Source organism: Saccharomyces cerevisiae, chromosome II (genome assembly GCF_000146045.2).
Source record: "Saccharomyces cerevisiae S288C chromosome II, complete sequence".
In the NCBI taxonomy this organism is placed as follows: domain Eukaryota; kingdom Fungi; phylum Ascomycota; class Saccharomycetes; order Saccharomycetales; family Saccharomycetaceae; genus Saccharomyces; species Saccharomyces cerevisiae.
In genome coordinates, this window is record NC_001134.8 from 668,502 (window position 1) to 682,029 (window position 13,528).

Sequence of the window (13,528 nt, forward strand, 5' to 3'; positions counted from 1 at the left end):
ACTCGGAAGCTTTAGCTCGGAATAGTTAAAGACGCTTTCGGCCCGAGAAAAAAATATTCTGAGCACCAAAATCCAATCGCCTGAAGTTTATCAAGTAAATTTGCCATTCCTGGCCCCATATAGTGATGCCTAAGTGGACAGCAACATCGCGCTCTTACTTGTTAGTCGTTCTCATGACGAGCAAGGCAAAAGCACTCGTCCTCAGCTAAGTCGTATGGTATGACTGGCAGCGTGAATGGCACGGCCACATGGGTGGGATTACCCGCGCAGCCTCTACGGTCACGTGTAAAAGTACGGCACGTGACCTTCCTGGTATTTGCTAACCTGCGACTATGGTAAAGCACTCCTGCTTCATAATTGCGTGGTTTTCTTGAAACGGTGCCCCATGCTGTTTGGCTGAGGTTTGCCGAAGTATAAAGGCACCATTCTAGTTCTTTAAATACCTGCGATGCATCACAGGGCCCTGCGGAGTTTGTTGCACAATGCATGTAAAACTTAGAGTGCGCGGGCGTCGTCCCTCGTCTTCTAGTAACCATAGCAGGGTCTTGCTTGTAAAATACTTTGAACTTGTTTCGCAGCATTTCGTAGTAGCTCTTTTTCTGAAGATATTGAAAATGAAACCACCCGGAACTGGACCACTTTAAGGGACTGGTGACAAACTCTTGTTCGGTGGGGAAAATAATGTACGGCTTGATTTTTCTCTGCGAATATTCATTAATCAATGAATTCGTTGGCAGTATTTCTGCTTTCTTCCTCCCAGCGGTGTCCTTTGCTGGAGGGGACATGATTCCGGTAAACAGAGGAATCATTAGATGTGTCCATAAGTTTTCGTCTCGCGCTCTTGATAGAGATGTCCCTATGGATGAAGTTTGACATAGATAATGTTTTGCAGTATCACTAGCACTTGTGCCAGCAGAAAGTTTTTCTAGTTTATTGTAAAACGACAGTAAACCCGACGACTGAAATTTGGAGGGCGTAGAATATACAAATTCTAATTCGCTCAAAGGAGCAAAGTTAACTTCCTCTACGCTTTTTGTAATCAATTCGTCAATGTCTTTCAGGTGGTACGAATTGAGGTATTCTATCAAGCTTCTCTTAAACGGTACTGGTAGCCCTTCTTTACCTATTTTCAAAAGGGGACTGCACCAACACACCTGTTGAGGCAGGTTAGTCTCCATTGACGTAAAATTGTTAGATGGCAAGAATATTTTGCATTCGCCATTATCGTAAAAGTTTATGATCAGCTTCGTATGGTGGGAAGCGAATGGGGGCATCGTTATTTCAATAAGTTTGACCTTTTTTAATATTACTGCCAGTGTCGCGTCCATAGCACGGGCTTCGATAGGCATAATAGTACCCTTTTGGCCGACGATGGTTATGTTCTCTACGTTCTGGTGGAATTGTCTCAACAAGAAATCAAGTTCGTATTGGAAACTGAAGAGTATGCTTCTTTTTAGTGTCTCAGTGCCAAAGATATCTTTCAATGTAATCATATCCTCTACTTCTCCCATAAAATCCTCTCTTTCATAGAAGTCCGATTTCATTAGTTTAAAAACGGCACCTTTTGCCGTATCGTTTGTTTCTATTCTCTCACTCAAATCTTGTTCCTGATTAGTCAAATCAATGATTTTCGATTCACTGACTATGACGCAGTCGTCGCTATCATTGTTACTGTTGACCGGAGCCATATTCTCCATTTCAGCACTATACCTGACGCTCTTCCACCGTTGTGCTACTTTCTCGGCAACATCCGACCTCTTCCTCTTAGTTCCATTGAAATTTGTTTCTCGTGACATTAATGATCGGTTGAAAACACATTATCATCATTCTTGTCTGGGCTCACCGTTTCTCTGCATTATTTTCCTCTTTATAAGCCCTTTATTAAATTACCATTTTCGCAGTTTAGTGCGGCCGCCGAAAATACATCAGAAGGGATCCATACCAACACTTACCAAGAACGCTGAAACACGTTGTTCACATCACCTGAAACAAGCAGCAGCTACTGGAGAAGTGTGTAAAGTAGTAGTAATTATTAAAGGACACATATTGAAGGATTGTTCAATTTTCTTTTTTATTATTTTTCCCCTCATTTATCCACTTTTTATAAACTGCTCAAGTAAATACAATGGGCTCCAATAAGGAAGCAAAAAACATTGATAGTAAGAATGATAGGGGGTTAACCAGTATAACCAGTAACAAAATTTCCAACTTAAAAGCACATGATAACCATACAAGTTCAATGATTACTGAACATAAAAATGCTGACAAAGAAAAGGGGAAACAAGAAAAAGAGAGTAGAAATGGAACCACGCAATCAAGTAGTTCAGTAGAATCACACTCACCACAAGTAAGCCATCATTCAGATAAGCTCTCGTCCTTTGATTCGCCCTTACATTTGCCAAACTTTAGACTGGCGGATGACTTGTTCTCAAACTCGTCAAGACGATCATCTGACTCCGCTGCCTCATCCTCAGTATCCAAACTGAAGTCCGCTCAGCTTTCCAAAATAGGTCTACATCATCATCATACAAGTAATAATAAACATAGTCATAGAAGCGGAACTCCGACTTCCGAAGTGAAAGCTAATTACTCACCAGACCCTTCTGCACCGCGATTCATTGTATCCAATATGGTCGGCAATGGCCGGGGAGGTGGTGGTCTACACGGTGCAACTTCGAACGTTGTCAAGAAACTCCATTCTAGAAAAAAATGGGACTGGAACACTTTACCGGCATCAGATTCTTCTCTTCTAATCAAAACCGTTTCAGGAAATCATAATTTAATCAACATTTGCATAGACGGTGAATTCAAACAAATAATGTACGACCCGAATCATAATGAGCTCTTTAATAGAATGGACTTGTTTCTATCTTTTAACATGGACTCCTCGCCAGAAGACTCTTTAATATTTGCCAAGAAAAGATTACGGTCGTACATTGATTTCCTAACAAAATATTTGGAATCTAGGAAATATGCATTTGAATGTTATCCATTTAACATTGAAAACATCATAAATATAGAGACTGAGGTTAAATGCTTTCCATCGTTTGACCCGTTAAAAGATTATTCTGAAATTGAATCCTTGATTCAATTATGGTTGGCTCAATCTCAAAAATTTTTACTGCAATCAAATTCATTCTTCTTTTCATCTGAAGTAGTGGAGGAACTAATAAAAAGAAAACCAACCACAAGACAACATTCTAATCCAACAATCAGCACCACCAGCAACAAGATCAGTGACCCTACATTATATATTCAGCAGTTAGATATAGAAGCAAACTCTCCAAGGCCAGTAATATCGGATCCATTAGACGAAATTGACATCTTATTAATAAGACCGCTGCATAAAACCCTGGGCGGTTGGCAGCTGGCGTATGATGAACCAAGCTTGAACATCGCAGATTTCGCATTAGATTTATCTCCCTGGATGATTGACAGCAGTGACAATGACGCTCAGAATAAGAATGCTAGTGAAATTGCTCCTGAGTATTTAACAAACTTACAAAATTATTTGCCACGAAAGGGTTCAAGAGCGAAAATAGTTTCTGACGAACAAGAAGTTATCGAATTGAATTCTTCCAATGCTTCAGAGTATATGTATGATTGCATGAATAGAAAGTTCTTTACAGATGATGCAAAAGAACGTATTTCTAGAAACAACTTCAATCAGGGAGTTGAGGAAGACCCTCTAAACGACCAATTCGCTTCAAGTAGATCTTTATCATTGCCGTCCTCGGGAGCAGATGCTGTCAAAAGGAAGAAGAGCCCTACCAAGGCTACTAAAAAATCTGGTTTCGTCAACTTTTTCAAGAGAAAGCATTCTCAACTTGCATCAACTTCACATACTACAAGCCCTTCAGTTTCACCTAGCATATCTTCTTCTTCTTCTCCAAAAATTCAACCACAGTCACATATCTCTAGTCCCCCTCGGACAGAGAAAGCTCCCCATGTCAAATCAGCCAACCAAGCACATCAAAATGAATGGTTGGAGAATTTTTTTTGCCGGACTTTGAACAACTACAAAGAAATCGATTTACCGACCCAATTTATTTTGCCAAAGGAAGTGAAGAGGTCCTCTAATGCACAACTTCAGCCTGAAGATGAACCACCTTTGTCATCACCAATATCCTCTAATTCGGATAACTCCTTTCCAAATGAAGGACTTGACAGGGCAAAAAGCGCAGCTATTTATGGTAAAGAATATTTAAAATTAAGACTGCCGTTTGCATCAGACACTATACCTGCTGTAATATGCCCGTGGGTCTGGACAAGTTTAAGTTATTATAAATGGAAAGCTCTACTTAGGGAAATATACAGATCAATAATTCCTGGCGGGTACGCGCTGGCAATTGTTCCAGATTTAAGGATTTCAAACACATACTATACTGGAATTCTTGGCAACGCCGATGCCGAAAAAGCAAATAATTCATCAGAAGAGTTTTTGACTACAAAAGAACGGGACAAGACATTTGATGCTATGGCTATTGATGCGATAAATAAAGGCTTACATATCCATCCTACAAAACACTTAACGAGGACATTCAAGGATGTAGGGTTTACAGGCATCAAGTCCTCGGTCCTAAGTTTGAAAACTGGTGACTTCAAAACAGATATGGGCTTTTTGAATGAATTTAATTCTTTAGATATGTGGGACTACATGTTAAGGAGGCAACTACCAGATAGTAGTTGTCCTCCAAAGGATACCGACCCCACCACTCTTTTCAAAAGATATGTGGAAGAACACATAGGAAAAATCGATGACAACGCTGGCTGCTTTAGAACTTTGTATGTGGTGGCGCAAAAGCCAAAGCTGCCATATACCAAATAATTGTGCCGCCGTTCCAATTTTTTTTTAAATTGTTCAAGAATTACTTCAATTTTTACTACTGGACAAAAAGCATTATGATAAGGAGTAGTCTCCCAGTATCGTAGAACCAATTTGAAACACTTTAGCCAATATTTATTAATTTTTTTTACTTCCCATGGCATAGTACTTTGTAGGAAGATTATTTGTTCATTTACTACATTTATTACATCTATATTTATATATTCTATACCATTCATTTTTTTTTATGTTAAGCTTCTCTTGGGAATTGTTGGGGTATGAATGTTAGCAGAATGACCCAACTCTTTTTCTAGCATAACTCCTAATTTTTTATCTTCTTCAGAAACGTCACGAATTAAACTGTCCTTTTCATCACCAGAATAGTATTTTACGTCCACTTGGGAAGCCAAAGAGTGCTCTGTTTCCTGTAACGAGTCGACAGTAGCTTCGTCGATTAAAACGTATGCTATGTTAGAACCCGGGCAATCATAATTAACGTTTAGCAGAAGTCTTTCCATTATCCCTCTCAACCCTCTGGCGCCAGTTCCTTCCTTGAGAGCAAATTGAGCAACTTTCTTTAGCGCCTTTTGTGTAACACACAATCTTACCCCAAATTGCTTAAAAATATATTCATATTGATCCAATAAGGCATTTTTAGGTTCTTTTAATATATGAAATAAATCGTCTCTTTGTAGAGGCTGCAGAGCAGTTATAATTGGGACTCTGCCAATTAATTCAGGAATTAGACCAAAGCTAACTAAATCTGTGGGGGTGGTCAAGTCTAAAGCACACACTTTTTTTCCGTTATCTAATTCAACCTGCTCAAGCGTATTGCTAAATCTGAACTTCTTCGCTCTTTCTTTTTCAACTTCTTTACTATTCGATGATTCAACAGACTCTCCTGCCTTCTGTATTTTCTTCATATCTTCTATCCTTTTAACAATATGCTTATCTAAACCAACAAAAGCTCCCATAATCATGAAAAGAATATTTGAAGTGTCTACAACAAATACTTCGTCCTTCTTTGTTGTAGTTTGATTTTTTTGTCCGTCAATATCATGCTTAACAGGCCTTTTAACGGTAATTTCCACTTTATGGCCCTCAATGATTTTCAATAATGACTGTTGAACCCCTTCTCCGGACACGTCTTTAGTGCCAATGCTTGCGGCAGGCTTGGCTAGTTTATCAATCTCATCAAGAACAATAATACCTTTTTCTGCTCTCGCAACATCAAATTCAGCATTTACGAGCAATCTTTCAATGCATACTTCAACATCTTCACCTATGTAACCTGCTTGAGTCAATTGTGTACAATCTGTAATTGCAATTGGAACGTTTAATATTTTCGCCAATGTTGTTGCCAACAAAGTCTTACCAGAACCTGAGGGACCAACGACAAGGACATTACTTTTGCTTAACTCTAAATCTTCGTCAACCTCTCTACCTGCTAAATTAAACTGTCTTTGAAGATTCCTCCAACCAGCCTTTGATTCGCTGTTTCCACTGAAAATTGGTTCATCCCTATCATCCGCGATTTTCTCTCGTTCCATCAATTCTCTCTGCCTTTGTAATTCCCCTTTCTTTTGCTTGTCATTGATTCTTAAATAGTGATTATAAACTGCCACGCTTAAAACCTTCTTACCAATCTCTTGACCAACAATGTACTCATCGAGGAATTTCTTCAATGCTTTTGGAGTGGGTATATTCGATAAACGAGACTGTGCCAGTTTCCCTGATGCTGTAGCAGCATATCGACCAATTCTACTAGAATAAGCTCTAAAAAAGTTTTGGCTTGCAGATTTCAACATGAGTGTGAAATGTAATTAGAGTGCCTTGTCTTCTATGGTTTTGTTTGATGAGCCGTTTGCTTTTCTTTTTAATTTTAATATATACCACTGATGACTTATTCCCTTCTATCATCGAAAAAATATTGTCAAATTAATGTTCTCTTTTTTCAAAAAATATTAAAAAGATAAGAAAGGTACCATGTCGCAGAAAATACAGCAGCATCAGTTTCCTGATTTTTATTGTTGTTATCTACTACAATCGATTAACAAGAGGCAATCATTTTACGTTGGATCAACTCCTAACCCAGTACGACGTTTGAGGCAGCATAATGGGAAATTGGCTGTTGGAGGGGCATATCGAACCAAACGTGACGGTTCAAGGCCCTGGGAAATGATAATGATTGTGCGGGGCTTCCCAAGTAAGATAGCAGCTTTACAGTTTGAACATGCATGGCAACATGGGTACCAAACGCATTATATTGCCGAAAAAGATCGTGTTGTAAAGCATAAAGCAGGTGGAAGAACTTTACATCACAAAGTTGCATTAATGAAGTTACTTTTAAAGCATGAATTTTTTCAAAGGATGAACTTGATAGTCGAGGTTTTTAATATAAAGGCTTGGGAGGTTTGGAAACAGGACAAATTTTTTATTGAAAGAGACAGATTTCCGATTAATATACAAATAAATGAAAATGCGCTTGAAGAACCAAAGGAGAAAACTGTGGATGTTCTCATGGATCATAGTGATGAGAATTTAAAAGTGGTGGAAGCTGTATACACTAAAGTCATTGAAAATGAAAGAAACATATTCGAAACTTTCGAAAAGAAACTAACTACAGGGGTAGTGCGATGTGAAATTTGTGAGAAAGAAATTGACTACACGTCTGAAGAGCAAAATCTGAAGCCGTTTGTAGCGCTTTGCAATAATAAAGACTGTGGGTGTGTTAACCACTTGAAATGTCTTCACAGGTACTTTCTAGATGATGAACAGTTGATGGTAGGGAGAAGAAATTTGATACCTCGAGGTGGGAAATGTCCGAAATGTGATATGTTTTGCGACTGGACGACCCTAGTCAAGTTTTCGACAAGAATGAAGTTAGCTCACGGGAAGTAGGGCCTGACACAATTTTCGGTTCTTTTTTTTCTATAGATAATGGTTATATGTTATATTTACGGATATTTTTACGTTTACTTTGTAAGAAAGAGCTAAAAAGATGTAAAGATATCACTTCGTTTTTTTCCCTCAAAAAATAACTTCCCAATCTTCAGTTATGTCAAGCGATAGGTTAAGAATGGTGATCTTATTATCATTCTCATATGACGATCTAGTCGGCAATGAACTTTCTTCGCCATTTTTTTTGACTTTAATACTGTCTTTCAACGTTATGTTGTGTTGTAAATTATTCTTTGCGATAATGATTTTTTCAATATTGGTATTCCTCAAAGTATTGTGGTGAATGCCTGTCAAATTCTCGGGAATATGACTTCGAACATTTTTTAAGGTATTGTTTTCGAAAATGAACTGAGTTTCTACGTACTCACCTCTTTGGTAGCCAAAAGTTTCTCCATCATCAACATAAAGATCTCCAACGGCTCGTCCCTCGGTATCAGGGGCTATAACTATTACATATGGATCGTTTTTCATTAACATTGAAGATCTTCTATACTTATCTTTCATAGTGATAATGTGACCGCCTTCAATAAATAATGGAATTTTATCCAATGGTGCAGAAATATTCTTTTCTATCAAATCAGTACCATTGTTTATAAAAGAGTGTAAAGATGCGAATTCATAGAATATACCGGGTGGGAAAACCATTTCCGTTTCTGATTGACCAGGCTCCGTGACAGGTTTGACTAATAGACCTGAATTACTCCAGTAAAATTGGTTATCGATATGATACAATTCAGCAAATTCAGGGTGTTCAATAAACATTGGATTCATTATCGGAAATCCAGTGACACTTGATTTATGAAACATGGTGTATAAGGTAGGTAGCAGGAAATATCTCAATTGGATAATATCACGTACTATCGACTTCAAAGGTTCATTGAATAAGTATGGTTCTCTTCTCTTGGTGTCTATATGGGCGTGTGCTCTAAAAAATGGGTACCATAAGCCCGCTTGGTACCAACGTGCAATCAATTCAGGTGTAGGATCCTCAGCAAAGCCAGCTATGTCGGCTCCTATAAATGGCATACCAGCAATGTTGTTTGACAGAACCATAGGAATGGAAATCTTTAAGTAATCCCAATTGGCCACATTGTCACCAGTCCATGTGGCAGCAGTACGTTGAGAGCCGGCAAAAAAAGCCCTTGTTAGAAGGAAAGGACGCTTATCGGATGGTGAATAAATCGATTTTATTGCGTCGTAAGTAGCTTCATGCACTGATAGACCATATATGTTATGGACGGATCTTTCCTCAATGTAATTGTCGTGAATCAAATCTTTTGGAGCTGTGGTCTCTGGGCCATCGAAAATCGAAGGCTCGTTCATATCATTCCAAATGAATAAATTAGTTAAATCAGCCGGCAGATCCATAAACCGTTCGAAAAAGGACTTCCAAATCTTTTGGCCATATTTGCTTATGGTATCAATCCATATAGAATTACCTGGCCAGCAATGACCTACATAGTCATTTCCATTGTGATCCTTGACTGCTACATTTTCATTAATTACCCTGTCACTGATTTCATAATCTTTCTTTAAATGAGGATCGATTAGTACGACAAGATTTCTACCCAACTTTTTTAATTTGGATAACAGCCTTTTTGGATTGGGAAAGGAGTGCTGCTTCCAAGTAAAATATTTTTTGTCGTTCGTATACTCCAAGTCCAACCAAATAAAATCGTAAGGAATCATATGAGCATCCATCTGAGAGTCCACTGTGAGAACGTCCATCTCATCATTATAATTCCATCTACATTGATGGTACCCTATAGAGGAAATGGGCGGTAAAAAGGGTCTACCAGTCAAATCGGTAAATTTGTCAATGATAGTTGGAATATCTGGCCCCAGGGACATGACTACATCTATGACACCATTTTCGGAGATCCAATGAGTCATCGTTTTATTTTTACTGGTGTCATACTTTATGTCTACCCAAGTGTCAGCTGCATTGACCCAAAAGATAGATGTGGACGAAGATGAAAACATGAATGGGATCGAACCGTACATTGGTTGGCTGGTACCGATGTTGTACTCAAAGACATCAACGTTGAAAAGCCTGTAGGGTTCCTTTCCACCTGAAGTGTCCATCAGCCTTAGCGACGTCGCATGTTCCGGTATACCGTAGACATTAGTAGAACCCATGAAAGAGAAATCTAGCGCAACCGATTCAGGCCCCAAAGGCATAGAGTCATGCTTTGAATACAAGAAATTGTCCTTAAACATGTTGAAAGTTGTTTCTTCTGGCAGCACGTGTGCGAAGTTTTCCTGCTTAGTTCTATGATGTTCAATGTTCAGGAAATTTTGCTCGTTTACAATAAGTTTCAGCGCATTTTGCCAGTAAACTTTCAATTGAAAAGGTTCAGCAAAGATTTCTACGGATACATCACCGTTTCGAAGATGAAATGTGTCTGCAGTGGAGTTTGAAAGTGACAAAAATGAAGATATTTTCGACCAGAATGAGTTCACAGTTTGTTTTTGCTTAAGGAAGTGGAATTGTGGAATACTGGTCCTGTTCGCCTCCTCTTGAAATTTCTTGTCGAATGCGTACTTCCAGGTCTCATTGAACCGTTGTGAAGAGATCAACAAACCGCTGCTGTTGGTTGGCATTCTCTCTTTCTCATTTATAGTGAACCTTACTGAGTGATCCTGTAAAAAAGAGAGAGAGAATGGGAACTGAACGGCTATATCATCGCCCTCCAATCTTGGTATAGTTTTAATTATGGTAGCATGAAGCACATTCTCTAAAGGATCGTGTGCAATAGACTCGGCGTCCACTTTGTAATAGCAGTGATGAGATTTGGCAATATTTTCTGCATAAACCCTGTTTCTATGGCAAAACCCAGATTGCGCACACTTCTTTAATAGATAGTCGGTAAACGCATGCGAAAAAGCGGTAAAGAAGACCAATTGGCATACGAGCCATTTCAAAAGGACCATGTTGCATACGGTTGATTCGAGACCGCTATTTTAAGATACGCAGAGCAATCAAATAACTCCAAGCAACATGTTCATTGAGTTATAGCTCTCAAGTGCCGTAGTGAGAAAATGTCGTGGTCCGGGTAAAACAAATTAAGGGTACTTGAAATGAAAAAAGAATGATAGTAGACAGAAAAGCTATTATATTATAGAAACTTATCACTTGACCGATGAAGAGGAAAGCACGTTTCCTTACAAATAAATCAGCAGTAATAGTTATAAAAATATATGTATATAAAGTGTGTGAGTGTGTGAGTGTGTGAAAGGATGTTATTAAATAGTATGTTATTATTTCTTGTCGTATCTGGAGTAGTATTTCTTTGAAATTATACCGTCCAGCGTCAAAAGACCCAGAGCGCCGGCGGTTGTTGCTAAGACTGTAGAGTTAGGTTTCCCCTTCAAGAATCTGGCGTTGTGGTTCGCATACCCGTTACATAAATAACATACCACTGAAGAATGCAGCAACAAGTTGACCAAGACAACGGGATTCTGAAGTTCTAAAAAGCATACTTTGGCAAAGTCTTGCGTCTTACTGACAAAAGCTTGGAGGTAGCCGCAAGCGACTGCTGATGCACTATTTAACCGTGCCTTCAGATATTCGATAGCGCATTCCTTCTTATTGTTGTGGTGGTGACCGTCTTCAGAGTCAGAATTTGGGCTAGCGTTACTGTCGTGTTTAGCACTGGGGAAAAGAAAGATGGTCATAGATGATATACGTTAGTCAAAAGAGAACCGGGAGAAAAGATTAGGCGATACGTTTCAGATATTAGTGTACATACGTTGCAGACATATTATGAGATGCTGGAGGTAGATGTTATGTTTCTAATTGTTGGAATAGGGTTACGTCGGCGGTTTCGGTTGAAGTGGGCACATTGATCGACACTTTATATACGCAGGGACGATTAACGGGAGAGGAGGTAGCGGCGGCGTCATTGGCCGCTGGCCCGGGGTAGTAGGGCAGGGAAAGGGGACGGTGAAAAAATAAAACGTAAGTGGGACAGCAGAGATTTGAGGAGTTGAGGCAAGAACAGAGGAGAGAACGAGAAAGCGGATAAGCAACAAAGGAAAAGGAAACAAGTAAAAAAAAAAAAAGAGACTAGCATGAGAAACGAATTATACCAGTTATGGTGTGTGGCGAGTGCAGCAAGAGGGGTAGCCAAGAGCTCATTCGTAAGGGCCAATTCGGCCATGTGTGAGTACGTGCGCACGTCCAACGTCTTGAGTCGCTGGACTCGGGACAGGCAATGGGAAGCAGCTAAGGCCCTATCACAACGGGTCAAGAAAGAGTATGCCGCCAATTAGTGCACACACATACATATATTTTATATACTTACATATTTGGTTGCGTGGTATATAGAATCTCTCCTTTCGCTTCATGAATGAACTCATTCATGCGAAGTCAAAGGAAAAAAAAAATAAAAAAATAAAAGAGCGAACGGGAAGACGAGAGAAACATCAAGCGACCAAAGTAAAAGTCAAGAACGACTCCACAAGTGCGAGGGTCGCGACGTCTCTAACTTTAAAAACAGGCGTCAACCATCAAGTCCGTTTCTTGATGCCGCCGGCATTCTTCAAATCCCTCCAAAAAAAACGCCTCTATGACATAGGCGGTTAATAAAACTGGCCTTGAAACAACAGATGCAGTCATGGCTCTTCTCTTTTCCCAGCAAACGCCTTCCATTGCCTCCTTTTTTTCTCTTCCAGAACTCTCTCAGCAGTATTCTCACAAACACATCTCCTCCCCTTTAGCAAACCTCCATTTATATCCTGCGAGAAGAGCTCCTTCTCCTCAATGAGAAAATAAGCACAAAATAAACTGGGAAAAAAAATATAGTAAAAGACGCCAGCACGTTAACAATGGAACACTCTTATTGTAGACCAACCCCACCCTACACCCCCTCAAACCGAGGACACTTCAAAAGGAAAATCAACAACTTTGGCCGATACTTGGGGGATAAGCAAGCTTATCCTATTACATCAAAAAAAGAATCGTAAGACACCTTTCCTTGCAAACCAAAAATCATAACAAAGTCGAAAAACTTCCTCTTGCAGCGCCACCAGAAAAAGAAGACGAGCGAAGAAATCAACAATAAGAGCGCCCCATCCGCACTAGCACCCCATACCATAAATATTATCTCCCAACCTACTATAGCACCATTTCTTCCCATCGATAAAGAAAAACCAAATCCCGCGTTGGACATAAACGGCTCGGAAAGACAGGGAAGAGTATGAAGCAAAAAGCCAAACTAAGGGAGAAACAGAAAGCTAAAAAAAAGAAAATAGAAAACAACCAGAAGAAAACAAAAACAATAACCTTGAGCAACCGTCGTCTCAAAAACCAATTTCGAAAAACCATCATAAAAACGCCTTATGAAGAAACCATGAGCGAAGAAAAATAGCAGCAAAAAGTAGTGAGACCTGACATTAGCGGAAAACAACTTGCTTAAAAAGTCTCTTCCCGTCCATTTTATTATTTTGGGTGCCAAAAAATGTGTATTGTAACAAATTAAAAGGTAATGAGCCTCATTGAGGTCATTTCAGTTGTTACACTGAAAAGAACAGATACTACACTTGATCTAAGCCAAAAGGCAAAGAGATTCGTGGGGATTTAAAAAAAAAACAAGTAGAAACAAAATGAATAAATCTGATAACAAGTAAAGTACTCATCGATGAAAAAATGAATGTAGAGCCCTTTTTATATGTTTTCACCGAGTGGCCCATCGGAAACGGCAAAAAAAAAAAAAGAAAGAAAAAAGAAAAGAAACATAG

General features: G+C 39.1%; 7 protein-coding genes and 1 non-coding gene across 8 annotated transcripts; 3 read left to right on the plus strand and 5 right to left on the minus strand.

Annotated features, from left to right (window-relative positions):
* Positions 1 to 161: 161 nt before the first annotated feature.
* TDP1 (tyrosyl-DNA phosphodiesterase 1) lies at positions 162 to 1,796 on the minus strand (the record flags this gene model as incomplete). Its single annotated transcript, NM_001178571.3, has 1 exon — positions 162 to 1,796. The coding sequence occupies one exon, from the start codon at positions 1,794 to 1,796 to the stop codon at positions 162 to 164; it is 1,635 nt and encodes a 544-aa protein (NP_009782.3).
* A 329-nt stretch (positions 1,797 to 2,125) lies between these two features.
* Positions 2,126 to 4,828, plus strand: YBR225W (uncharacterized protein; the record flags this gene model as incomplete). Its single annotated transcript, NM_001178573.1, has 1 exon — positions 2,126 to 4,828. The coding sequence occupies one exon, from the start codon at positions 2,126 to 2,128 to the stop codon at positions 4,826 to 4,828; it is 2,703 nt and encodes a 900-aa protein (NP_009784.1).
* A 242-nt stretch (positions 4,829 to 5,070) lies between these two features.
* Positions 5,071 to 6,633, minus strand: MCX1 (Mcx1p; the record flags this gene model as incomplete). The annotated part of the gene is made up of 1 exon (NM_001178575.1): positions 5,071 to 6,633. One exon carries the CDS (start codon positions 6,631 to 6,633, stop codon positions 5,071 to 5,073), a length of 1,563 nt encoding a protein of 520 aa, NP_009786.1.
* Positions 6,634 to 6,811: 178 nt separating this feature from the next.
* Positions 6,812 to 7,726, plus strand: SLX1 (endonuclease; the record flags this gene model as incomplete). Its single annotated transcript, NM_001178576.3, has 1 exon — positions 6,812 to 7,726. One exon carries the CDS (start codon positions 6,812 to 6,814, stop codon positions 7,724 to 7,726), a length of 915 nt encoding a protein of 304 aa, NP_009787.3.
* A 129-nt stretch (positions 7,727 to 7,855) lies between these two features.
* On the minus strand, positions 7,856 to 10,720 carry ROT2 (glucan 1,3-alpha-glucosidase ROT2; the record flags this gene model as incomplete). The annotated part of the gene is made up of 1 exon (NM_001178577.3): positions 7,856 to 10,720. One exon carries the CDS (start codon positions 10,718 to 10,720, stop codon positions 7,856 to 7,858), a length of 2,865 nt encoding a protein of 954 aa, NP_009788.3.
* Positions 10,721 to 11,047: 327 nt separating this feature from the next.
* OM14 (Om14p) lies at positions 11,048 to 11,549 on the minus strand (the record flags this gene model as incomplete). The annotated part of the gene is made up of 2 exons (NM_001178578.1): positions 11,048 to 11,441; positions 11,539 to 11,549. 2 exons carry the CDS (start codon positions 11,547 to 11,549, stop codon positions 11,048 to 11,050), a joined length of 405 nt encoding a protein of 134 aa, NP_009789.1.
* Positions 11,550 to 11,860: 311 nt separating this feature from the next.
* COQ21 (Coq21p) lies at positions 11,861 to 12,061 on the plus strand (the record flags this gene model as incomplete). Its single annotated transcript, NM_001184673.1, has 1 exon — positions 11,861 to 12,061. The coding sequence occupies one exon, from the start codon at positions 11,861 to 11,863 to the stop codon at positions 12,059 to 12,061; it is 201 nt and encodes a 66-aa protein (NP_001018029.1).
* Positions 12,062 to 12,186: 125 nt separating this feature from the next.
* On the minus strand, positions 12,187 to 13,361 carry LSR1. Its single transcript, NR_132154.1, has one exon. It is a non-coding gene; the product is annotated as an LSR1 (small nuclear RNA).
* Positions 13,362 to 13,528: the final 167 nt, after the last annotated feature.